The sequence below is a fragment of the Pungitius pungitius genome, chromosome 9 (assembly GCF_949316345.1).
Source record: "Pungitius pungitius chromosome 9, fPunPun2.1, whole genome shotgun sequence".
NCBI classification, from domain to species: Eukaryota; Metazoa; Chordata; class Actinopteri; order Perciformes; family Gasterosteidae; genus Pungitius; species Pungitius pungitius.
Window position 1 is genome coordinate 953356 of NC_084908.1, and position 25693 is coordinate 979048.

The 25693-nt window shown below is 44.1% G+C and overlaps 1 protein-coding gene across 2 annotated transcripts in view; it reads left to right on the plus strand.

Moving 5' to 3' along the window:
* Positions 1-5236: 5236 nt before the first annotated feature.
* Positions 5237-25693, plus strand: part of rbm20 (RNA binding motif protein 20) — a 29459-nt gene continuing 9002 nt past the window's right edge. The window contains exons 1-4 of one of the 2 annotated variants that reach the window (XM_037473204.2): positions 5237-5484; positions 23347-24355; positions 24714-24778; positions 25126-25235. In XM_037473204.2, coding sequence (XP_037329101.2) covers positions 5363-5484; positions 23347-24355; positions 24714-24778; positions 25126-25235 — 1306 coding nt within the window. In that variant the 5' untranslated portion in view covers positions 5237-5362. Of the gene's footprint in view, positions 5485-19709; positions 19834-23346; positions 24356-24713; positions 24779-25125; positions 25236-25693 lie in introns of those variants that run through there. The other variant, XM_062564662.1, reaches the window with a different exon arrangement.

Below are 25693 nucleotides of genomic sequence, written 5' to 3' on the forward strand. Positions count from 1 at the left end.
TTCATGAAACTGTCGTCTGTCAAATGCGTGAAATGTGTAGTCGAAGGTTTGCACGAGAAGGCCGTGAAGGAGATTAAATAGTGTTATATGGCCACTTGTGTGTAAGCTTCCAATTGAGAGGGCCATCTACTGCCGTATTTTATATATCGTACATTGAAATATCTTCAACTCCTTCAAATGAAATCCAGCCATCCGTAACTAATATTTAAAACGTAGTTTGGGGTTTACTGGTTTGGAGAGACCTTGCTCAGTGGAGATGGACGGTCGTGTTTGGTGGTTTATGTTGTCATTCATGACTTTCCCCTTAGAACGTTCTGGCAAAAACGCTATTTCGAGGGGGGGAAGAGGCCGTTTAGGACCCACGTCTCAGAGTAGACGGAGCAAGGACCTGTTTCATATGTACAATGATTATAAGCCGTTATTAAACCGGGAAGAGAGGTGCTCAGGCAAATGTAAATCCTTCAAAGTGTATAATATAGATATATATTGAAGAATTTACATTCTCCACCATTCAACATGGAGCCATTTATCCATATGGTCCATATATATCCATAGAAGTCCATATATCACTTTTTGCCTCATTCATTTGTAAATATCATCTTATTCTCTGCTCCAGTAAATGTTTTTTCCAACTTTACAAATTAGCAGAACAAAACTACTGGAAAGTCGCACAGCGTCTTTGACATATGTCCCCCTCTATAGTTTGTCAAAGTATTAAAGGCATAGAAATATAGCATCTGTTATATTATGTTCATATTTGTTTGAATGCATTTATGTGCATAGTGATATTAACTCACTAATAACTATTACTTTTGGTTTTTCTACTGCTATTAAACTAAACTGCTACTGCTACCACAATTAAAACTATAATACTACTTATATTACTTGATGTTGACGTCCTGGATGGTCTCCTTTGTCTTCTCTTCTCCTATTTCTTTGTCTCCTTGTCCTGCATCATGATGACCTGAAGCCTTTTACACAATGAGTCACCTTTCTGCCCATCATCCGCCCCTTTAATCATCAGACGCCTGTTTAAACAGTGAGTCAATGAGTCACCCCCCCCCCCCTCTTCGCTCCGTTCTCACACAATAAACACCGTGCCCAGTGCGGAGTCCAGTAAATGACCAGTTAAAACCCCCCAGTAGCTGCCTGTCATAAAAACGTGCATAAAACTGTCCTGTTTTTTTTTTTTTTTTTACAGTCAACAAGTTAATTTGTTGTCCAACAGGTGCTTATTAACTGCAGTGGAAGTGTGTGGGAGGGGGAGGGGGAAGGGGGGGGGGGGTGGACAGGCTGGCTCTGTCCTTGCACTTCACGGAGGTCCATCTGCTCTGCAGGCTTGTCTCTTCTTCTTTTCCACACCTGTCTGTCTGCTGCGTCAGGTGATCAGCCTGTCCGTCATCCCATCATCACGGACGCGTCATCGTGGTGGAACACGCAGAGAGGAGAGCTGCTGCTTTTCATGTCATTCATAACGTTGTCTGGGTTGCGTTGGGCTCGAGGTGTCTGTAGTCCGGAGATGTGGAACATTCTGATCAGCTTTCAACTGATGATTATAGTCGAGATGACTAGTCAGACTAGTCATCTCGACTATAATCTACCCGCTAAATACTGGGTATAAATGAATGACAGCATCCTCTCCTTTGTTTGTTTCAGACTAGTCTGACTAGTTAGACTCGATAGCCATGAAGGATTCTAAATGTTGAGGTATTTAAACTTCCAACATTAATCTGACGTTTGCTCTTTAAGTCCCAGTAATTCATTCATATTGTTTTACAACCATACATTACATCCAATTAGCAGATGCCACATTATTGTGGTGTTTTTGTAACTTGAACTGAAGGAGTCGTTCGAGGCTCCTGATCGACTCGAGACTTTTGACATACTAGGAATACGTTAAAAATTAAATAAACTTGAGTTTATAATAAAATGAGTACATTGGACTAATATTAAAGCTATTTGTATTAGAAATATATATATATATATATATATATATATATATATATATATTTTTGTTTGTAGGTTATAGACAATCCTGGTGTCTTATTACCCATTATAAATTTGGACTTTTCTTCACCTCCAGTATGTTATAGCAGTATTTTACTGGTAGTAACGATTACTAGCGCAGTCCGGTTTCATCAGCTAACTTTGCTGTAAAGGTATTTTTTGTTGCACAATTATTTGAAGGATGAAAGTTGTCATAGAGTTCTTTTCTCTGAGTTAGCGAGGTGGTCGACGCGCCGCGTGGAGAAATGCTCACAGTCAGATTCCACTTTGATGGTTTCATGTATTAAATCGCCTGGAACTCCGGAAAACAGACACATTTAAATCAAGTAACAGTTCCCACTTCGATTTCTATTTCTATGTAAATGTCGGACAAATAATTTGTGTACCGGGATCTGATTTACAAGACTGAGCCCTCGGCTTCATCCAAGTTCAAGTCTGTAAACTGTGAGCATGTTAACAAAGTCGTTCATAACGTCAGCTGTTTGAAGCCTCTCAGGTCTGCTACTGGATGGTGTCGGGTTCCTTCACCTCTATAAAAACATGAACTCTTCATAAACTTTCTATTCAAAATTGGCTTTTTTCCTGAAAAAGCTCGGGGCGAAAGCTTCCAAATGCTGCGGGACGCCTTTGTGCCTCTGTGTAAAAAAAATAAAAAAATAAAAATGCAACTGCTGTCAAAGGAATTTACAGGCTGTTGTCAGTGATTGGCGGCGCCTCATTCCTTTTTTAAGCTGGTTTTACGAGGTCATGTGCTCTCTGCATCCCGGGCCAAACGCTGTTAGCTGGTCACGACTCCATTTCTCCTACTGCCAAGAGGAGAGAGAACAAAGAGGAGCACTTTGTGTCCTTATCCCCCCCCCCCCTGTGCTACATTTACCTGAACTCCAGTCAGCCTCCCTCCACACGTGTCAGGGGGTCACACGGATATTCCGCGCCTTTCATTCACGTGCAGTTTTCTTAAAGAGCTTAAAGCCCAAACCAGATAAACACTGAAGCATGTTGGAGGTGAGAGCTTGTGCGCTTGTAATGGACACCTCCTCCTCGTGCACCCGCCCCCACCACGCTGACCTTCGGTGTGCGTGTGTGTGTGCGTGTGTGTGCGTGTGTGCGTGTTTGTGTGTGTGTGTGTGCGTCCCACGTGTTGGTGAATGAATTTGTGAGCTTTGGTTTGTCACATACGATCAGTTCTCAACGTACTGGTGTCCCTCTGAGCGGGGGGGGGGGGGGCCGAAGGTAGAATATTCCAACGGCTCTAATTAACGGACAAAGCCGGCCCAGTGGCTTCGCACATGTCTGCTTAAAACAAAACAAACATCCCCCCCCCCCCCTTCATGGGAATGCAGCGCTCCAGAGCGGCATACTCAGCTGCAGAGTTTCTCACGGTGGTGCGCGGCCAGTGGTGGTAAAGTTTTCTCCTTGATTCACTGGTAACGGATGCAGCCCTGGAAACACACACAAACCAGTTTGAACACATGCCGTGAGTTCACAGCCAGTGGAGGAGAAAGGCTTTCTGCACCTGTAGCTCCTCCAGTAGCCGATGAGCTGTGACTCCATCCGCTCTCAATCATGGAAAAGTACTTTTCATCACTCTGCTTTTCAATCACAGTTGGCTTCACTGAAGTGATGGATCACTTCTCGGCATGTTCTCCGCTCACCCAAATGCGCTGATGTCAGCTGGTGAGTAATGGGAAATGTGGTTTGTTGGTTGATTGACTACAAAAAAAGACTCACACACAAAACTATCAAGATCTTCCACGTTGGTGTCACCATAATCATTTTTAAATGTTGGATTAGCACAACAACATCTCACCTGTGCACTATGCAGGTGTGAAAAAGTTTCATCCCCTCAGTTGCTGCGGCAACAGCCCAGTGGCTCGTATTCTTTAAATTTCAAAGACGATGGTGATGTAAGTAAAAACCTTCCTTCCAGGACCTTTGTGGAGGAAGCTTCTATGTAATTCTCATGTTTCTATGTTATTCAAACTCACACGATTATAGAAGCCACTTCATGCTACAGTGGTTTCTGCTTTCTCATAGAGCCAAAAATAAGTGTGTGGGGGGGGGGGGGGGGAGTGGGATTGTTGTGTTCGAATGGTCACATGGGTGCATGAGTTTCCCTGTCGTTGTGTCTGATACGTTTGGACTCTCTTGGGTTATTAGGAGCGGGCCGTCTGTTTCAGCAGCGTTTATAGCTCAGGTCCTCAGGGAACATTTATCAAACAGATCCAATCATTCATTTTTACAACCTTTTAAGGTTAAAGCCAAATAGCCAAAAGTCGATGAATACAATATGTCTTGGCTATTGTGTTTTTCTTTTCATGTCGGGACCTTTTGTAAGGTCATAAGTCCAACAATCCTTTTAAAGTTTTCTAAGCCTGCTGTTTCTACTTCTGGAAACAACATCTCGGACTGAGAGGCTGATCCTTTGTGTCTTTCGCTCCCTGTTGCCAAATAACACTAATATCCCAATCCAAGTAAATAATTAAAAGTCCATCTGGCCACACCAGGCCATATCGAGTCTCCTCCTTTTGACGTCTAGAATATCCTTGAAGGACCGCTGACTCGCTGTCCCTCAGTCCCCCCCCCCCCCCCCGTCCCCGAGGGTCATTTATTACGCTTGGCTCACGGATGTGAAACCTCAGACCATCACAAAATGTGAGTAATCTGACATGGTGTCCCAGAGCCCTGCGATGACTCAGCAACTAAATTGATCCCGACACCTACTGAGTGAGTGACTGCGTTTCCCCCCCCCCCCCCCCCCCCCATTGGCCTGTGGAGGTGATAATCAGTCGTGGCAGGAGGGACTCTCTTGTCCCTGTTGTTGTGCGGCGCGGAGCTGTCCCGGGGAGGGACTCCCAGTTGGTCTCTTTATACTCCCCCCCCCCCTCACCCTCCCTCCCCCTTCTTTCTGTCCTCCCCTTAGCCCACCTCTTCAGTTGTTCCCTCCTAAACTTCACTCCTCCGCCAACCACCTGTTTGCCTTCTGAAGTGGCTCCGGTTCTGCTTCCCCCATCCTTTGACGCTCGAGAGAAGAGGGGAGGGGGGGGGGGGGGGGCGAGGGGACGTCTCGGAGGTGCACGTTGCCTGGTTCACGGTGGGGGGGGGGGCAAAGAGAGGGGCCGGAGAGGGGAGGCTAAAGGACGCTTTGCCGCCTCCGCTGTCATCGACCGGGAGTAGCTGACGTGCGCTTCCGCCCTGCTGGCCTTTCTGTCATCTGTCCGTCAAGTAGGGGGGAGAAAACCAGGGCAGGCCAGAGAGCGTCTTGGGACCGCGGTAGTTATTTCCGAGGGGGGGGTGTTTGGGGAGGTTGAGGGTGTTTAGGCTGCAGGGGGTGCCAGGGAGGTTGTTTTTGGCCATGCAGCGAGCGTGGGACCGGACCGGCGGCGCGGAGAGTGTCGAGAGGGGCCGCGGCAAAACGTCGGGGACGGGACAAAGTGGCGGACACGGGCCCGAGGCAACAGGTGAACCCCTCCAGAGGTAAGAGAAAGCCACTGCGTGTCACCACATGTACATGTACACATACGTGGCACATGGCCGGGGGCTCCCATGGCCGTGCGAGGAATGGATTCGTCCCGCTGGGATTCGGGCCGAGGCCGATCACAATCACACCGTGACGCTCAACATCAGCCGCAGTGGTGGGAAGTATTTCTGCAGAATGAACTGTGCGAGAATGTCCCGACAGTCAGGTGTGAACAACGTATCAATGAAAGAATTGTCTGCATTAAGTCTGAAAACCGAGCATCAGTACCCGTACTTCCTAATAAGTAGTTATTTCATTGTATTTTAAAAATAAATACATTGTGTGAAACTACAGACTTCTATAAAGTTGCAAGACCGTTATGGCAGCAGTTTGTATAATAAACTATATTTTACATACATCCTTGCATTGAACAAGCGTAAAACAATTTTTTTTGTTTTGTCACGTTTTGTGACGGGTTTTAATGCAGAAAGCGCTAAATGTTAATTGGCTTTAAATTCTTAGTAAAACAACTCACTATTTCACAGTATAAGCCACACAATCAAACCATATCAAATTAAATAATTAAATAATAATTAATAATTAATTAAAAATGTTTTTTTAATATCATGCCATATGAGTACAAAAATGTTACAAGCACAACTTATTTAAAAAGGGCTGCACATTTCTTGTTATGAACTGAACTACTTGTTGCTTTTAAGTTACCAATCTTTACCCCCAGGTTGTTCCATGCGGTGAGTATTCCTGTAAATAAGGTAAATCACAATTGGGAGATGTCCCTAAAACAAAAATGCGTCTGGTGACGTAATTAAAATTAGGCCTGAAAACGTCGCTCTCAGTGAGGTTCACACTTAAATCTCAGATGAACCACAATGCTACAAAAACGTGCTTTGTAGCATTAAGTGAGAACCAAAGGGGCCTTTCCTGTCCTCCTACATTAGCATTGTTATCAACATTAGCAAAGATTTGATAACAGATTTCACACGTGTTGTATTTTATGGATTTAATTTCATTTAAACATGTTTAATTTTGACCCGCGGAGGGCTCATAAATAATAGTGTGATTGTGTGTTTGTGGTGTACTTGGGAGCGACAAAGTAAAAGGGTTCAGCAGTCCGTACATGGGTTTTCAATCTGCTGCTTATTTTAGATCCTCTGCACCTGATATCCAGCAGAGCTTTTTAACATTTTATGTCAGCCAATCAGGTTTTCGTCTGTGAAATATAGTATTGGTTCTTTTGGTAATATTTGTTATACAGGCAACTGCTGAGAGCCATGTGAACCTGGTTTATATGCGTTTTGCGAATATATTTGCAGATTGAAAAATGCCCCAAAAAACAATAGATCCCAGATGCACCAGATGTGTGTCTGTGGCTTCTGTTCAAGTGTCTTTTTATGGCTCAATATTTTAGGCCAATGCAACAGTAAGAATGGTTCCTGACAGCCCTATGATTTCTGAGAAAAACTCACTAAACAAACCTTATTTGTAAATTTATATCTTGTATTATATATTTTAAAATGCTTAATGACATATTTCCCACTGTGGACAGTCAGCACTAGTTGCTAAATATAAATATCTAACAAAAAAACAACCAAACAAAATGAATATAAAAGTGTACTGAAATATGTTCAGGGGCAGAAGAACAAAATAAAGAAGGTTGTTCTCTTTTCTTTCTCCAACGCTTTCACTCCTACACTTTTCTTTTCTCTCCTTTTGCGTGAATAAGCTTGTTGTTTGTCCCACTGGAGTCACAGTGTGGATGTAGTTTGGCGGCGTCTCAGCACCCGTCAGGACCGAGAACGTTACACCTCCCAAGTATGTCAGTAGTTCTGCTCTTAACTTATATAAAATCATGTCTTTAATGTTCCTTCCTTCCTTCAAGGTGTCCGTTGCAGTCTTTTCTTTAGGTATTTCTGCAAAGCAGCATATTGGGGCAATTTATTTGTTTAACCAGGACTACTAACATGTTGTAATATTTCTCCTAAGTCAACAGGATAAATCAGCATGTAACAGAAGGGAACGTGGTGGAAGCATTTTGAGCTTGTACAACAATCCCTGCAGCAGCACACTAACGTGTGAAAGTGCCAGAGTAAAGGTACATCTCGCTTAAAGTTGTGTCATTTATTCAGCTTTATTTAAAAATAGTGAACTATTCCTTTCACTTTAGGTCACTTAAGCCAATTAAAACTGCATTGGAACAGATTGGTTATGATTGAGTCATTTTTATATAACAAAAAGAGATTCATCTTTAGTGATTCTTATCCCACCCCCTGTATTTATTTATTTTGACCAAATATAATACATTGAACAATATGTTTGTTAAATCCTGCACTTTTCGATGGATCCATGTGAATATTTATGTCCGTCCCTCTCACTGGGTATGAGTTTAAATATTTAGTCTCCGTTGCTGGCTTGGCCTGACGGGGAAGTGAGAGTCTACGTTCAATCAAGGATTGACAAGGTCATTACCCAGAGCTCATCTGGGGGCCTTTGCTCACATGGCTCTGCACAAAGGCTCGTCAGTGGCCCTTCTTCAGGGAGCCGGCTGCACGGGGCCGTGGATCTCCTCTGAAATGACTGGAATTGGTTTGAATAAGAGCAAAATCATTTTCACCAGTATTTTATTTTGAAGGACTCAGAAGTTTCGTGTCATCACGCACCTCAACAGACAGTTTACCAGTTTACCAACACTGGCAAAGTGGTTGCACAATGAGGGTTATTCCCCTCTGGAAAACCATTTTAAAATCAGGAGGATGTCTGTGAAATGAACATAGAATCCTGTACGAGGACATTTAGCTCTGAGGCGACGATGATTTTGTTCCTCCTTTGCTCACAGGATTAATATTTGTGGTGTTGACGCCGGTGGTCCTTCTACCATCAGCCCATCCCACCTCCCACCCTGAGCATGTGTTCACTGCTGTGTTGACACACGGCAGCAACTGGGGCTGATCTTGATGTTCAGCAGGCTGACGGTAGGCTGCGGCCTCGCGGTTACCAAGGGCCCCCGCTGGCCTCTTCTTTCAGGGGGACACAAGTCAAGTGCAGGTGCGTCCTGTGATCATGTAGTAAATCAGCATGAGATCGTTAAAAAACGCCACGACGTCTGGTGCCGTCGGAGAGGAACAGGCGCTGGACCGGGATGATGCACTTTGGTGCCATTATTTAAACAGTGCTGGAATTTGTACGTCACTTAAAAAACAATTTTAAGGTAATTGCACTTGGATATTTCCATGTCATGGACTGCTAGTTTGACCACTTTGGAGCTACAAATTCTTAATTCAAAATAGATAAGAAACAATAACATTAAGTATTACATGGCCTAATAATTCCACATGTAAAGTTGGCAAAACTAATTTTCCATAATTCATCAATATTTAGGAGACAATGAATAAATAATCAATTTGTACAATTAGTGTACTTTTGCCTTTTGTACTTAAAGTACGCCTTTATGCAAATAACTTGTTAACTTTGCTAATGTAAAGTTTTCAATGCAAAGGCAACCTTTATGTAAAATCTCATTCTTATCATGTCCTGGTGGAGAAGGGTTTGCAGACTCAGCAGAGCCAACTACGAGTTAAAGAGGCTTAAATGTCTCTTTCACTGAAGCAACATTAAAAGCGAGCCATGAGCAAAGGCTGCTGTCGAATCTTTCCATTTGGAAATATTTGCCGGTGAGATTTGCGCTTACCTTGAAGAGGCCTGAGTGGGATGAACCCGCTGATCCTGAAGTCACCACATAATTCCGGGTTTTCCTCCGGCGGCGCCGTGATCAAAGCTGTCATGTGACTTTAGCGGCGAACCGGTCAGTTTGTTCAACATTAAAAAGGCTTTGATGTGCTGTTTGTACAGTTATCCACACCACTAATAAAAGCTTAGCAGGTTTCTAGAGAGAGACACTCGCCGTATTCCAATTGTCACGTTTTGTTGGTGCAGGACTCAAAAAGCCAACATCCTAAATATCTTTACCTTTTTCTTCATTGAAATCATTTGTCGTTGTCGTTGCGTTGTTGTTGTTACATGGTAAAATAAACCGTAGACACATTTAATTTTGTGGAATGCTGCACAGAATCAATCAAGTCCTGAGGGATCAGCGCTTCGTCACTACCCTCCAAGTCTTTAATGCTTAAATATATGAGCTGGCAGAGTGTAAAGGTCTCGGTGTAAACACATCTAAATTTAAATGGTTGTTCACACGAAACTAATGAAGTGCACTCCAACATCGGAAATATTAAGTGCAGGCTGCAAGAGCAGAGTGTTTTTCTGTTGGAATGAAAATACATGAAAATTCAGTACTTTTTACACTTTTAAAATGACATATTGATCCCATGTATGAAAAGCAAAGAGCAGGGTCTCAGAAATGTCCGATAATCATCCTCCTCACACCAAACCCACGAGGCGATGCGTTGTTTGATCAACAGGAAGCAGAAGTCAATCATTCCAATAGCGGTTGGGTGACTAGTGTTGTCCACATGTATCTTCCATACAACTCTTTGTTAAAACAGGACTCATAACGGATGACGGAAAGGTGTTCCTTAAACATATTTAAGCGTGATTTGCTAAATTACACTAAACTGTGTTACGTCTTTTGTTTGAACTTGAAATTGAACTTCTTCAAAGAATGTATCACTATGGTTGTGAACCTGAAATCAATACTCAGTCCAAAGTTTCTACATGAAGTGGTCTGATTGACATGCAGTAGCTCATGGCATTCTTCACCTGGAAGAATGGTCTTTTACGTTGTGCTAATTCACAAGATTGAATATATAAATATCATATCTTTGAGAGCTGGAAATATCTGTCAGTGAGAGGATGGGTCGACTATGTGAAAGAAGAACAACCTTCCCAGTGTGTTGGTCAGGTAGAACCAGGTACGTGGGCACTCGAATCCCTGCGTCGGGGTGCATGAGTCATCATAAATGAGTCAGAAACGGGTTTAAGCACCTGTCAAAGGGCCACGCTGCACTATTTCTGTCCGACGAGGCTCACAGGAGTAGGAGGCCTGTGCTCCAGGCTGTCAATCAGATGCTTTTGCTATTTGTTTAAAAGATAGAAGTAAAGAGTGAGAGGAGGCGGGATTAAATGCTGACGCTACTTTGCATTAAACACACAGCTTCTTCTTTGACACTCTCATTTTTATTCATTTCCACAAGCGACCGAATAAACAACAATTTAGATGTTTCCACAGCGGTACATTGTGGTAGAAGCCTTCCCCCCCCCCCGTCCCCCCCCACGGCTTCAAGTCCAACGCAGCCGCTCCGCTCTGTTCGGCTGCCTCTGACAGCTGAGGCCGGGTGGAGGTTGGAGCACGTGTGCTCACCCCAAAGGCATTTTTCCTTTTGTCCACGCGGTGACGAGGCCGCAACACAAGGACGCAGCGTTTACACACTTCCTCCGTCCCACACAGGTGCAGCACGCAGACACACACGTAAACACAGGCTCCTAACGTGCGTTAGTCTGTAGCTAGACAAGCACTTTATTTCACACAGATCTCTCTAAATGGAAATGGTGTGTTTCATTGGAGAATAAGGGAAACGCATGTGGAGACGCAGAACGCATTAGTTTGCTGAAATATTATCACCAACAATGGATTTACTTCGTGGTGATGACCTCTGTAAACACAATCCCTCCTCAGGGCTCAAGAATTTACAGCCGGATTAGAGGCCAAAGAGGGAAGACACAAGGCACGCAGCAAAGCTTTAAATGGTCTCGGCTGAGGTGTGTAGTCAGCTGGTCTGGGCTTTATCAAATGGTCACTGTGGTGGGAAACAAGTGTTAAGATGTTTGACGTGGTAACAGCGTGACGTGCTGTGTGTTGACGACTTCAGTTGCCCAATTCCTCCCATCCAATCACACGCATCTTTGTTAATTACAATGTGACATGGTACGGGGGGCAGATGACTTTGTGGGGCTTCAGGTGAGCGAGTCATCTGTTTGCTTTATTGAAGGGAGCATGTGGCCCGGGGATGAAGGTGATAAAACACTGGTATTTAAGAATGGTGGTTTAATCTGGCCACAGGGTCAACCGTTTTATCCCCGGGACGTAGGCCACTGCTCGAAAAGCAAACTGGTAAAGGTCACCCATCCGTGTTTTCTTTTTTGGCAATGTTAAACGGGGCACACGTCCTCGTAAACATAGCGGCTTGCGGTCCGGGGCCCAGTTAACTTTAGCGCTGGTTTGGGAGCGCGTCGTGCGTTCCTTTAACTGGATCGGTAAGTTTAACATCAGCACACACACACACGCACACTGTGCGCCGCGTGCAGATGGCCCGGCACACACAGGAATATGGCGCTGGGTTCTAGAGCGTTTCTACCCACCGTGTGTGACCAAAGCCACTGGTTTGTTAACGGGGCAGCAAAGCAACACGTGCTCGTTCTAAAACCAGCTTTTATGTGTGTCGCTTGTCTTGCAAGATCTAGATTTAGGGTTCTGGGGTCAGCAGGGTCCCAAAAGGACGTAGGTGGTATTTTACATTAATATTAGCGCCCGTAGTTTGACTCAAACGGAGTGTTTTTCTTTGTGTTTTTCACAGATTCTCAGAAACATGCAGCCAACCAAAGCTTATCGGCGCTGTTCACACTTCAATACGTTTGTGACCATGTGTGGCAGTGAGTGGCAGCTTGGAGAGGCCCAGGATTTGTGGGGGTATTAAAATACAGCTGGACATGCAATAGGCTTGGCTCATGTTGCTTTTTGACCCGTTCCTATTCGTTTTCCAGCCTCTGCGGGGAACGGGAACGCAGGGCTGAGTTAGCGAGATGGTTGAGACCCGCTTTCTTTCTGGCACATTCAGACATTCTGTCGCTGGGGCACCAGGTGGGACGTGTATAAATTATCACACATGCCATGTCCCCAACACAGCCCCACTCCACGCATCCGGGGATGGCCCCTCGGTCCACATAAAGGGAGGCTGTTGCTACCGTGGGGCATGGTCGATAAGTTAGAGGTGTGGGATTTTTATTTTCTTTCAGTTCCAGTCAGAAATACATTTAGTAAAACAGTGATGGTTTAAGGAGTGATTAGATACATTTGATGTGAGGACTGAGCAATTTTTAGGACACGGGCAATGAAAGAATCATAGAAATAAGGCAAATATTGATATTATGTCTACACAATAAAGGTCATTAATTGTTAGTTTTTAACTAGAGGTCATCATTTTTTGCCCAATTCGGTCCCTTCTAATGTAGTGTGGTGACATTTTTTGGCTCATAACAGCTTTCCCATTTGTAAATAACACAATGTGAAGGTGTTTCTGTCTGCGGCGTCGGCCACTTGCTGCTCTGAGAGGAAAAGTTTGTTGTGTTTTCGGGATCCGGGGCAACTTTTGGAAGAAGAATCACTGCAGCTATTCAGTTACATATTAACCTAACAACTCTTTCCTGAAGCTATTTCACACTTTAACCACAGATTTTACACCAGTGGCATCCCACGGGACTTGGGAACAGAGTCTCATTCAGGGATTAGATTTAAACGGGCCGATCGGGGATAGCAACATGAAGAGTGGCTGACATGAGACCACAAAGCCACCAGTGAGAAGCACTCAATCTGTCACCGAACCCACTTTGTATTATCTTGCATGTAATCAAAAACCATGGCGTCATGCCAAACACCCTGTGCTATGATAGTAAGAACTATTAAGCCCAGCCGTTATTAATCTATTTACCAATGCATCACCTCTAAAAGACAGCAGTTAGCAGTTTCCAGGCTCTTGAGGAATATGCAGGAAAATGAAATGAGAGGATGTGTGTGTATATACAGTGGAAAAGCATGGTTGTAACATGCTTTAACACACGGTTAATGCAGTAATCAGGAAAGTAGAAGCACACATCTATCTTCACTCTGCCGTCCTCCATCGCTGTGATCTGTGTCTGATGAAGCTCGCCCTCCTCTCAAATCCTATCGCTATTGAGTGTCTATGAGTGTGGAGTCAAAACACAAAAACCGAATACTTCAAAGTTTTCAACAGACGGAAAAGTCACTTGGCCTGTAAACATTATTGCTAATGACCCCTAGAACACTCAGCCAAAGACATTTAAAACCGGTGCTATGATTACCAAATACATATTCCAATACAGGTGCATCGTAGAATAAAAAATAGATTTTAATTATAGTAAGGACGTTACCTTTTCTGAGATGTCCATGCCAGCATCTACTTGTGAGGTTGGGTTCAATTTATAATTCTGTAACTTTTTCCAAAATGTTGCAAAGTGTGTGTTAAGGTTGCGTTTTTGCAAAAATACCAAATAAAACCAAATAAGTCCATGTTTAGTGGCACTGTGCGCATGGGCCAACAAGGAGAGGAGGGGGGGAGGGGGGGGGGCGAGGATAACGGCGTCCTCGGGGGGGGGGGGGGGGGGGGGGGGTGAAGAGCGGAAGGAGATTATTCCTTAATATTGCAAAGAGAACTCTCCATGCTTAATCTCCATCAACTCTTGGTGCCTTTTGCACCGAGGTAGAAACAATGTCTCTTCCTGGCCTCTGCTATCAGCCAGATGTTGCATGAAGAGATGTGTGTGTGTGTGTGTGTGTGTGTGTGTGTGTGTGTGTGTGTGTGTGTGTGTGTGTATGTGTGTGTGTGTGTGTGTGTGTGTGGAGAAAGAAGAGAAGGAGGTGGGGAGGCAGAGAGGGTGAAACATGCATGACAGGAGGAAAGTAATTAGGATTTCATGCCGAGCAGTTTGAGGGAGAAGGCTCAGAAGGTCCCGGTTTGTCAGCGCAAGTCAAAATCCATATTGGAGACTGATTCATCTCCCACACCATCAGGGAGGCCGGGGGGGGCGACCACAGATCTCCCCTGTTATTACATAATTGCCTGTAATTGCATTGCTGATGGTTAGAGTGCGTCAGCGTGTCCACTGCAGATAACATACATGTAACTGCACTCATGCAATTGGGACAGCTCGGACACAGCTGTCAGAGAACCATCAATGTGGAGCTAGTGGGGCAGTAGCTTCCTGCCCCCATGCGGTGTGTGGATTTGCAGATAGTGGGTCACTTTATGAAGGAAGTCCAAACCCAACATGCCCTCGTTGTGGGCCCTCTAGCCGGCAGCTCTGGTTTCCACCGCCTCAGATGCCGCGTGCAAAACAATGGTTCCTATTGTATGCTTTTAAAAAGTTCTCTTTATCAAGTTAAAGCTACATCCTGGTGTTTCTGGCCATAAATTGTCATGAAACATCAAACGTTTTTAATTCTGTTTCATGAGTGAGCATCCTTTCAATGGAAAGCTCCGCAGAGGAATCCCTGCACGGCGCCGCCAACCCGATCCGTGCTCCGGCTTTGAGAAGCATTTCTCACTTACACCAACCCTCTGCTGGACCACTTTCTCTTTTTCCAGCCCCCCCGCCCCCTTCTTTGTTTTTTCCGGCATTTTGGGGGGGATCTACCGGGCAGCTGTTGGAAAAGTTACTGAGTTTTCTTGTCTTCATTATTTGGGCAATTTGCACTAATGACTATTTGAGTAGCGACTTCCAGCAGGATGACACATGTTGAGCCATATGGCAACAGCTTCCTCCCTGTCGCTGTCAGACCTTTATGTGTGTGTGTGTACGTGTGTGTGTGTGTGTGTGTGTGTGTGTGTGTGTGTGTGAGGGAGAAAATGTCTTGTTTGCATCTTGGATTGTGGTCATGATTTATCATTTTTAAATTATTCTAAAGTTATTGAATGAAACATTATTTTTAGCTTTTGAAGACATTTGAGGCACCCTGATTAATACATATTTAGAAGAAATAGGACTATCATATTTGAAAAAGAAATATCTGTTGGATACTCAAATTGTAGCCAGAGTAATCTAATACTTGCTCTACAATCCCCATCACCGCTCTGGTCATTCCATTTTGTATATTATATTATATATATATTGAACATGATGATATGAGACAAATATTACCATGGAGGATTTCTAAAAATATTAAAGACTGTCTACTATTTAATTATCAAAGTGGAGGCTCAGACCCATAATAATCCACCATTCAAATAAACATCAATAGGTGAGCCATTTTTTTAAACTTATAGTTGATTTTTGCAAAATGCATCGACTTCAAATGTTGAACTGAACTGAAACTGACATCATACCACAAGTCCTACACAATGGCTCATGGACTAATATTATGTGATTTCCCACACAAGGGGGTGGGAGGATGCAGAAGTCTGCGGACATATACTGTATATATACCATTAAAAGACTTTTAACTGTAAACTATGTTTTAAGCCTTCAGAAAGCCCTCCTATTTGTTATTTATTACAATAAGTACACAGGAAATCCTGCATTAAGTCCTGTTGCAGGGGTTTTAGATGCAGTTTCTGGAAAGTTCCCTTGGCAATGAAGTTCAGCCACCTGTCTGCAGCGGCACAGTGTTCAGAAAATGTTACTTTCAACAATACTCTAAAAAAAGACACGTAAGTAAGTAACGGGTTGGGACCATGACAACAATGGGAGGTGAGAAGGTAGTCGTGCTGCACCTCTCGGTGAGTGAGGCTAAGCAACTAGGAAGGAGAGAAGGTTGCTAGGAGGGGGTGTAGGAATCATCGCCACGTCACCTTGTGCACCAAAATAGCTCCGATGTTGCCGACCCCTGTCGGGGGAAAACTCCGGCGTGGCGTCCCTTGCTGCACTCTGCAGATGCTCCCCAATAGAGAGGAATAGCAGCATGCGCAACATTGAACCGTCCATTTTATATCTTTACACTCGGACTTACAATTATAGACTTGACTTGTGTCACTGGACGGCAGCAACTAGTTAAAAAGAGACCTACGGTCTGCACCCAGGCAGCAGCTATAAATAACTCGTTCGGTGCAGGATCAAAAATGGCTGATCAGACTCAGTGGTCCAAGCCAATACAATCGCCCCCCCCCCCCCCCCACTCCGCATGTTACTTCACCTCTGGGTCTTGCCAGGCTTCCTATGCTGACATCACTGCGTGGGAAACATGTCATTCTCTCGACTAACGTCAACGTTTCACCTGCATTTGGTTCACCAACCCTCCCCCTCCTCCCCCTCCTCCCCCTCCTCCCCCTCACGTGGTCCCAGCAGCTCTTTAGTCAACCGTGACACGAGCTTGTGTGGTGAGTTTGGATTTTCCTCTCAGCATCCTTGTTCCAACGTTGGCAACCCAGATGGTTCTGTGAGGCCACTCGGTGACAGTCACCTGGAGGCCAGCTCTCAGCCCCCCCCCGTTTGAAGAATTAATGTCAGCTGGTCGCAGGTGACTTGAGGGCCTTTCGTAGCTCTTGGCTTTTAAAACCAACCACAGAACACCTGGTATGTCAGTAAAGTGGTGCAAGCGTCAGAAAATCTGTCAGAAGAATATTTTGTTTAAAAAGGTGCTTAGTGAGCAGAGTTTAATAGAGGTGAGAAAAATATAACTTGTGTGCTTTACTCTTTTTTTAAGACTCCTTGAGCATACAGAAAAAGCCCCAAACAGGTGTCGCTGTAAAGTCCTCACGTGGGCAGCATGTCAGCGGAGCTCTAACCACTAATTGCAGATTTACTGCTGGGGGACCGCTTTTAATGTTTCACAGTTGGGTGTCAGCTGTCAAGTCAGAAGGTCCCTTTTAACATGTATGTTTCTGTGTGACTCCAACATCCCCGGTTACGCCGCCGTAATGGTTGAAACAAGATCACCCTCAGCTACCCCAGCTGTGTGTGTGTGTGTGTGTGTGTGTGTGTGTGTGTGTGTGTGTGTGTGAGGGAGAAATGGAGAAAACCTTGCTCTCTGAGGGTCACGTTTCATGTCTCTGGGCCTAACGTGTTTGTGTGTGACTAAGTCTCTGACTTACTGTCAGGCGTGTAAACCTTTTGGGTTTATCTGACAACGAAAGGCCGAGCCCGTCTCAAACGTAGGTTTTACCTTCTGAAACCACTCCGTGAAAACCCCTTTTCGAATAAATCGGACCGCTTTACAAGCGCGGTCTAGCGCGGTGTGACTGACCAAGCGACGCCCCGCCGCGTGGACGCGCCGCCGTGGTCATGAGCGGTCAGACCCTGTGTCTCTGTCGCCCGGACACCTCCGCCTTGCTAGGGCGCCATAAATCAAGAACCACCCCGGTCGGCCTCTGTGCCAAATGCGGAGCAAGGCAAGCTGACCCCGCTTTCTCCACCACACCCCGCCCCATGAAAGCATCCCTCCCGGGGACGATGGAGGCGATGTGTCTGATTTGTTGAAAAGTTAAATTAAGGCTCCGGAATGTCAGTAACTGTTTTCGCCATATGGGGAAGCTTAAGGGGTCGCATGGTGTCCGCTTGATTTGTGACCTCAGTCGGCAAATCATGTGTGATTGTATGCAGAACTTTCTCTCTCAGCTGTGAATTAGTCGTCATCAGTGAGCAGCATGTCATATATATATGTAATATTTAGCTAATGATGTAAAAGCAATTGAAAAAATCTCTTGTCTTCAAAGGCGAGGGACCAAAGTAAATGACATCATGAGTCACAATGTGCAAATCACAGCCTGCAAATATATGCATCGTGACTCCCATTGTATGATGCAGGAGCATCATGGCCGGTCGGTTCCCATCAGACAGAGAGTTCTGTTGTAGCGATATGTGGCGCCATCCAGTGGAATGTGGGGAAAAAGGCTTTTATGAGGACACTGTGTGTGTGTGTGTGTGTGTGTGTGTGTGTGTGTGTGTGTGTATGTGCTTTTTCCCTTCTTCCCTCGATTCACAAACTCTGTCCTATCCTACCACACAGGGGCAGAAAACAGCAGATTTAGATGAGATTAGCTGTTTGCAGTTTTAGTTTGGAATAAACATTCTGCAACAGCACAACTGGATGCATTTAATATATGATATATATATATATATATATATGATACATTTCAATTAGTTTACTGCTTTGGTGGTGCAGAATATAACAATAATAATTATAGTAATAATATATTCTTTTTATATGATTATTGAACAGTATTGGCACAGGATAAAGGATCTGATGATACAGATGGAGGGTCTGTAAATGTGTCTGAGGGGGATCCCTCAGTTGGAGTTGAATGCGAGTGGGATTATGTAAAGCACTTATTTACTGTAGCTAAAAAAGAAAGAATATTGAAACATGAAATTACGCTGTCGGTGCACATGTATTTTGTTGTAAGATATTACGTTTTAGGGGATACTTGTCGTGTACTTTTTACTTTTCGCTACAACAGACTGCAACAATTCTGAGTAATTCTTAATAAATTTGTTATAAAATAACAATATCGTCAAAAAGGTAACAAAAATAGCTGAGTATTATTAGCATTTTGATATTTAATTAAAAAGAAAGGAATCATTTATGGAGGTGTAATCAAAAAATAAAAGGTAAATCCAAACAACCATTTTTTGAAATTATATATTAAAAAGGTTAAAGGGAAATAAATTTAAAATATAGGCAAAACGCCACATTATTATATTTCTGTAATTGTATTATATCAAAGTGCAGATATACAGTGTTTAATTTTCTACACAAAAAAGAAGGAAATCTTTTCAATGTGGAGAACTTCTTAGTTTGTTCATTTAGTGGTTCAGTACAAACGGTTCAGAACATCCACTCATCTGGTTGTCAACGTCCTCCCTCACAACGCATCCTAAACCATGGAGGACTTCTTCAGGCTTCAAGCTAAAACCCCTTACTTTACTAAAAAAAAATTAAAATATACGCATCAAAATACTCCTTTTGCACTTGCATAATGAAACGAGCCACTTATTACTTTTAGATTGTTGATACTTGATCTGCACAGGAAATGCTGAACTGCACATGTTAACTTGGGAAAAAGAGTAATACATAAAACGTGTGTGTTCATTTGGGGGACGCCTCTACATTTTCCCTTTTGCAATAGTTGGTGATCTATTTTTTCACTAGAAGTCACTTTACAATACACTACAATACAGTACAATTTAACACTTGTGGAATCCATTGTTTAAGGCCGTATTGTTTTTCTAGTTTGATGCCCAAAAAGGATTCCTTCCAAACCATCAGCTCCCAAACTAAACCACTATATTTGCTGGTGGTTTATACACTGGCTGTCTTTAAAGGAAATGCAATTAATTCCGCTTTGAGAGGAGATGAATAACAAAGCTTCCTTGTATTGTTTCCTTCTGGTTTGAACCAGACACGTCTCTGCATTAATCTCTGCGCCGCCTCGCTGCCCCGACCCCCTTCACACACACACACACACACACACACACACACACACACACACACACACACACACACACGCTGACCACTTGTGACTTTTCATCACATGCGTCCCCCTGCCCAGCGGTCAGTAACAAGCAGCGTGACTCACGCGAGGGGTGAGGATGTCGTGCTGATGCACATGTTGGTGTGTCTCTGCCACGCGTCCAGGTTGTGCTCTGCGGCGCTGCGTGAGGTGGTGAGTTCTTGTCTTGTTCCGGGATTTATAGCCGCCTGTGTTTGGACGTTGTGGAGTTGCTTTTGATGGAGGTCCAGCAGCACTGGAGTCCAGCGCTTCTTCTAATGAGTTACTTCCTGCGATGAGGCTGTGTGAACGGATTGGGCCCCTGAGGCGTTTTGTTGTGACTACGGAGCCTCTTATCTTTGTGAAAGTGTGTGTTTTTTTCTTTAATTTGCCGGGACAATGCGGCTTGGATTTCGACTTTCAAATCGGGATGAGATTTGTTTTTCACAGTTTTTTTTATAAAATATACATATCTGATGCAGTTACATTAAGTCCGTAGGCTTCAGGGTAAACATTTGTCAAAACGTGCACTGAAAGATGTTTACCTCTCAGATCGGTTGAAATATTTAGAGGATTTTTGTTTTTAAAGTTATAAGTTGTGGTTTTTTTACTGATATAAATGTCTATAATTCAGATCAGTTATTCTTTAACAAACTGAAAAATGCATCACAGGGTCACGTATGTAGTATCACCAGTAAAGTGTTGCCATGTTTAATTCTCACCTCAGACCTGCATCAATAAGTCATTTCAAATATATATGGAGTAGAGTATATGTATTTGAATATTTGCCTAAACTGAAAATACATTTCTGTTTTTCTCTTAACAAATTGATAATTCGACATCTACTGAACATTTTATTTAGAAGCCTACGAATGTTCACTTTAATTCCGTGTAAAATGTACACTTTCCCAGGTTTATGCAGTGAATACTTTGTCAAAGTAAGACAACAAAGTCTTTACAGTAAAACATCTGAAAAAATACAATTTTTCCCAGGTGAAATTGGCTTAAAGGATTGATATATCTATAGATAAGTTGACTTAATTTTTACCAATAGTTTTTATCCTTATAAGCACTGTGTAAGTGAAAACAGACACATTCTGCTACTTTAACATTTATATTGTAAATATAATACATAATGATACAAATAAAAAAACTATTGCTATTAAAGTGTGAAAGAAAACAGCAATCTTTTTATGTGCAGGACTTTTTAAACAACCACATGCGACTATTCTTAAGCGTGAGCTAATAAGCCGTCCTGTGAAACGCTTCGACTGTGAGAGGCTTTTTTTCAGCTGTCGGGGGTTCAGTTCCAAACAGAAACAGTAGCACACAGGACAGAGAAGCTTTTTAATCTGAAAAATGAATCACATCGAAGGGTCAACAAATCACAGACGGGATAGAGAGCTGTTGTGAAATATCGGCCACAGAAAGTGCAAATGATTGATTTATGGGGATGTAAATACATTTATTTCCATTGGATACATTCGAGGTGCTCCACGTGCATGGCTCACATGTCTGCTAGTCTTTGATTGCAAATATTCTAATAATGTATTATAACTTGCATTTTTTTTAAATTGTATTCTAAATGAATTCAAATAAGTGATGAGCAGCGGTAGTGGATGTGCGTCCAGGCGGCTCGGCTGTGTCTGCCAATGCAAAATGAAACAGAGCGGGTTTTTAATTCTGATCGTCTTTCTCTGCCTGTTCTTCATCACAAGATCGGTTAAAAGCGTCGATCTACCACATTGTGCCAGTAGCCAAGGAGTCCATATTAGTCTATTAAGGACGGTTAGAGAGCAGCTCCAGTATTTATAGCTGTGAGTCATCGGCTGGAATGGCGTGAGTGCATCTCTCCATCAGCACGCTGCCTCACTTAAGAGTGTGTACAATCGCCTCTGAGACTAAGAGCTGTCAATCAACCAACAGACGCTTATCGTTACTACACGTGTGTGTGTGTGATTTGAATAATGTTGTAAAAACATAAAGCTCGGAAAAACACTTGGTATTTTATGAACATATATATGTATATCTTTTTTTAAATAATAATACAACTTTTTTGTCTTATGAAAAGGTTCTGAACAAAGTTGGAAAGTGCTTAATGGCAAGAAAATCACTGTTTACGGTTCTGTTGAAGGAGAACTTGAAATGGAATTTGAATGTATTTTTTCAGCATTTAGTGGCTCAAACTGCCTTTAATTAAGTTCATTGAAATTGTTCTATGTCCTCGATTTTGTGTGAAATTGGCGGAACAACTTTAACAAATGTTATTAAAGGACTGATTTAAGATCCAGAGTTGCTTTTCAAAAATGAGGATTTTCTCCTATTTTGGAGTTTTGTCCGGTCCTGAGTTTCATTTACTTTTAATTTTCAATGTCCGGCGTTTTGCTGTCAAGACCAATACATTGAGGGTAACTAATAGCTCTGTACAACCTAGAGTATAAATTATGGTTGTTACATGATGACTTTATGAAGTGGCAATGTAATCGCAAAACCACATCACAACTGCATGAGCCAGCAGGAAGACGGACCTGGAGGCGATAATCCTCTGCAAGATTCAGTGGCACAGATTCATGTTTAAAAATCCTCCTTCTTCCTCCCCCCCATATTAATCCTCTTCTACTTCCTTTAACAAATAACCTGTGGTCGAATACTCACAAATAACCCTAATAACCTAATAATAAGCAAATCATTCCTGCGCACTGTAATAACACAATAAATAATAAATGACAATAAATAACCTCTGGCCAAATATTTCACACCGCCGTGTTCCAGTAATGATCTTTGCGCTATTGTTTGTTCAGTTGTTTAAGTTTATTTATATTCTCCAGGTCCAATCCCGTTGGTGCGGCACCTTAACGTAGACGATGTGAGATGAGTAAACTAAGTTTAGACAACGTCCACCAGAAAAGGACAGGCCAGTCGAGCAGGGCACCAGCACCAGCTGGAGATGTGGTCCTATTAACGGTTTGGGTTGCAACAGCCTGGTGTACCAAAGGAAAAAAGGCGCTTTAGCAGCTAACCTATTGATATCTGAACCGTGCTTCATACAGCTGTCCCCTCTTCTACTGCAACTACTAAATTGGTATTATGTTGCAGCACCCGGTCCATGTTAGATGTGCTGTGACCTCTCTGTGGAAAGTGAAATCCATCTTTTTCTATACAGTGGTTAGAAGTCTTTGAAAGAATGTAGGAACTTTATTCCTTATAGTGTTTCAAATTGCACACTAAAAGAAACAAGAGCAGAGACTGCAACTTAAAAGTTATTTCCCGCCATCTTACGTTTGCATTGCTTCATTTAAAATGTAAATGTAGTTGGTCTAAGGAAGCTGCTCTCTGCTTATCTCTACGCTCTCTCCCTCTTTCACAGTTCACTGGCCTTTTTGGGGGATTTTATGACAATCCATTGCTCTTTAATGCCAGGTTATCCACCTAGTCGTTTGAAATCTAAAGCCACCCTACACTAATTCTCTTTTTCCAATTAAGTGTTTTAGTTTGTCTAAAATATCGAATAGACTGTGCCTGCCTTCTAAAATCAACAACCTATACTTTCAAACCAGTTGTTATAGTGGTAAACATAACAATAACCGTAGTCCTTTGGCTCTGCTGGCGTTGTTGTTATTTTTATAATGTTCTGTGAGATCTAACAAGACTAAAGTTTCCTCCTCCCCCCCCCCCTCATATTATCAGTGCGGTGCCTTTGGACGGCGGCGATAAGAAGTACCTGCAGGGAGGCGCAGGCAGTGTGCAGGCGGGCCCTCAGCAGCAGAACCAGCAGCTCCTCCTGACCCCGGCCAGCCTCCAGCTGGCTCAGCTCCAGGCCCAGCTCACCCTCCATCGCCTGAAAGTGGCTCAGGGCGGCAATTCAGCCGCCGCCGCCGCCATCCTCAACCAGGTTCTCTCCAATGTCGCCATGTCCCAACCCCTGTTCAATCAACTACGGACCTCTATGGTTGGAAGCCCTCAGGGAGCCTTCCCCACGGGGCTGCTTGGTTTTTCCTCTTCAAATTCGGCGTTGGGCGCCCTGGTTGGGGGGGGATTCAACCAAAACCCGGGGTCAAGTAATGTGAGATCGAACCACCCGGGCGGTGGGGGGACAGCGGGCCACCACGAGTACGGCAAGACCTCTGCGTCCACCTACCCTTCTGATACCGACAGGCGTCTTCAGTACAGCACAGCCGGGGGCACGTCTGGAGCGCCGGCCACAGCTGGCGAAGGACAGTACGCCGCCAACCACATGAGCACTGTTGGCTTCCAGAGAGATTTCTACGGGCGCGACGTGCCGGGACAACCGGCCGGGTTCGGCGCCAGCGAGCAGAACGCGAATGTTTACAACGCCGCTGGGCATCCGGAGCAGTGGAAAAGCCCGGCTAACTTGGGTCGCACTGGAGGGGCGGACAGGGCTCCTAGTGCTGCGTGGACGTCGGCCGGGCAGCCGATTCGATCCAGGACGGAACTGTACAACCCAGAGGAGCCGACCCCTGACCCCAAGTTCAACCCCAGCAGCGCGGTTTCCTCTTTTGCTTCAAGTGGCTCGCAGGTGTTCGGGGGCTACCAGCCCCTGCACGGAAGCGAGGACGCCGTGTCTCCGTGTACCAGGACGCTTCAGTCCTACCAAGTTAACGATTACCATGCTGTCACACCCTCCCTACTGCCCCACCAGTGTAGCATCTGCGACAAAAAGGTCTACAACCTCAAGGTGAGTGGACCGATGAACAGGCAATGGAGTAGTGGCCACGTTTTTGTCTGAAAGTGTAACGAAAAGTAAATTCAATGCTCTTGAGATTTTCCAGCCGCTAAAAACGGGTTCATGGATCAGAAAAATGCAACGTTTTTGCCACTGTGGCCGAATGTTTTTGATTCAATGACAGCCACTAACAAACCAATTCACGTCGTTGTCTCTTTAACTGCTCTCAGCCATGAGCTTGCACAAGGGGCATGTAAGGCCTGCCATGGGAGGGCCAGCAGTGGGCTTCCAGTGATTCCAAGCTGTCTGACACTATGTTTGGATGGTGTGTGTGTGTGTGTGTGTGTGTCTGTATGTGTGTGTGTTTTAGGACTGGGACCAGCATGTGAAGGGAAAACTGCACCTGCAGAACTGCACCTTGTACACAAACGAAAGGTGAGCTTTTTTGCAACTCAACGGTATCAGAAGGAGTTGAAGGTAGGTTGTGATTGCATTATGTTCTTTACCAAGTGGTTTTCAGGTGAAGTATTTGCATTGATAATTAAATGGCCGTGTAAATTCTCCATTATCAGCTGTGTTAGAGTAGGTTTCGTTTAGTTTCACCTGTATCCCGATCAGTTCAGAACAATATCTCTCCTGATCGTTTGAAGATTTTATTTTGCTTTTCCTTGCTCTATACACAGCTGTCTTGACGTTTCTATGAATAAGGAGCTCTGTCACAAGATAAGAGCGAGCAAGGCAGGGGAGAGGCGGCTAAAATCAGCCTTGTGTGATTGTTGCAGCTCGGCGGCGGTTTCGGCTGGAGCTGTTCACTACTCTGTCGGGAGGTCTTCTGATGGAGGTCTGAACCCGGTGGGGACGAACTCCATGGTCTACTCTGCTGCGAGCCAAGGTCAGGCACCCTGTGTGTCCCCCACAAGGGCCTCAGTGTGTGAGCCGTGTCACAGTGATGTTCATCCAGTGCAACACGTCAATCGCAGTGATAGACGGAGGTCAGGCAGTATTTTTAGAATTACGTGAGGGCACGAGGCATCATGTTTTCATAACTTGACACAGTGTATTTTAATACGTTGCGGTATGCCGAATGGACATCCAAAATATGGTGGACCACGACACAAAGCTGGACCTTAAAATTCAGATGTTTATGCACCTCTTGTGAGCGCGAATTCCAAAAAGAGATGCCTCTTGTCCAACGCTTTTCTACCCAGAAACGGATTAATCACCAGTCTTCAACCAAATCAACAGCATCTTTACAACATGCATCTACGTCCCCACACCCATGACCCTGATCACTTCTGCGTAACTCGTCGGTGGCTCCATCTTGAACGGCCCTTTGCACCTAAACCTTTG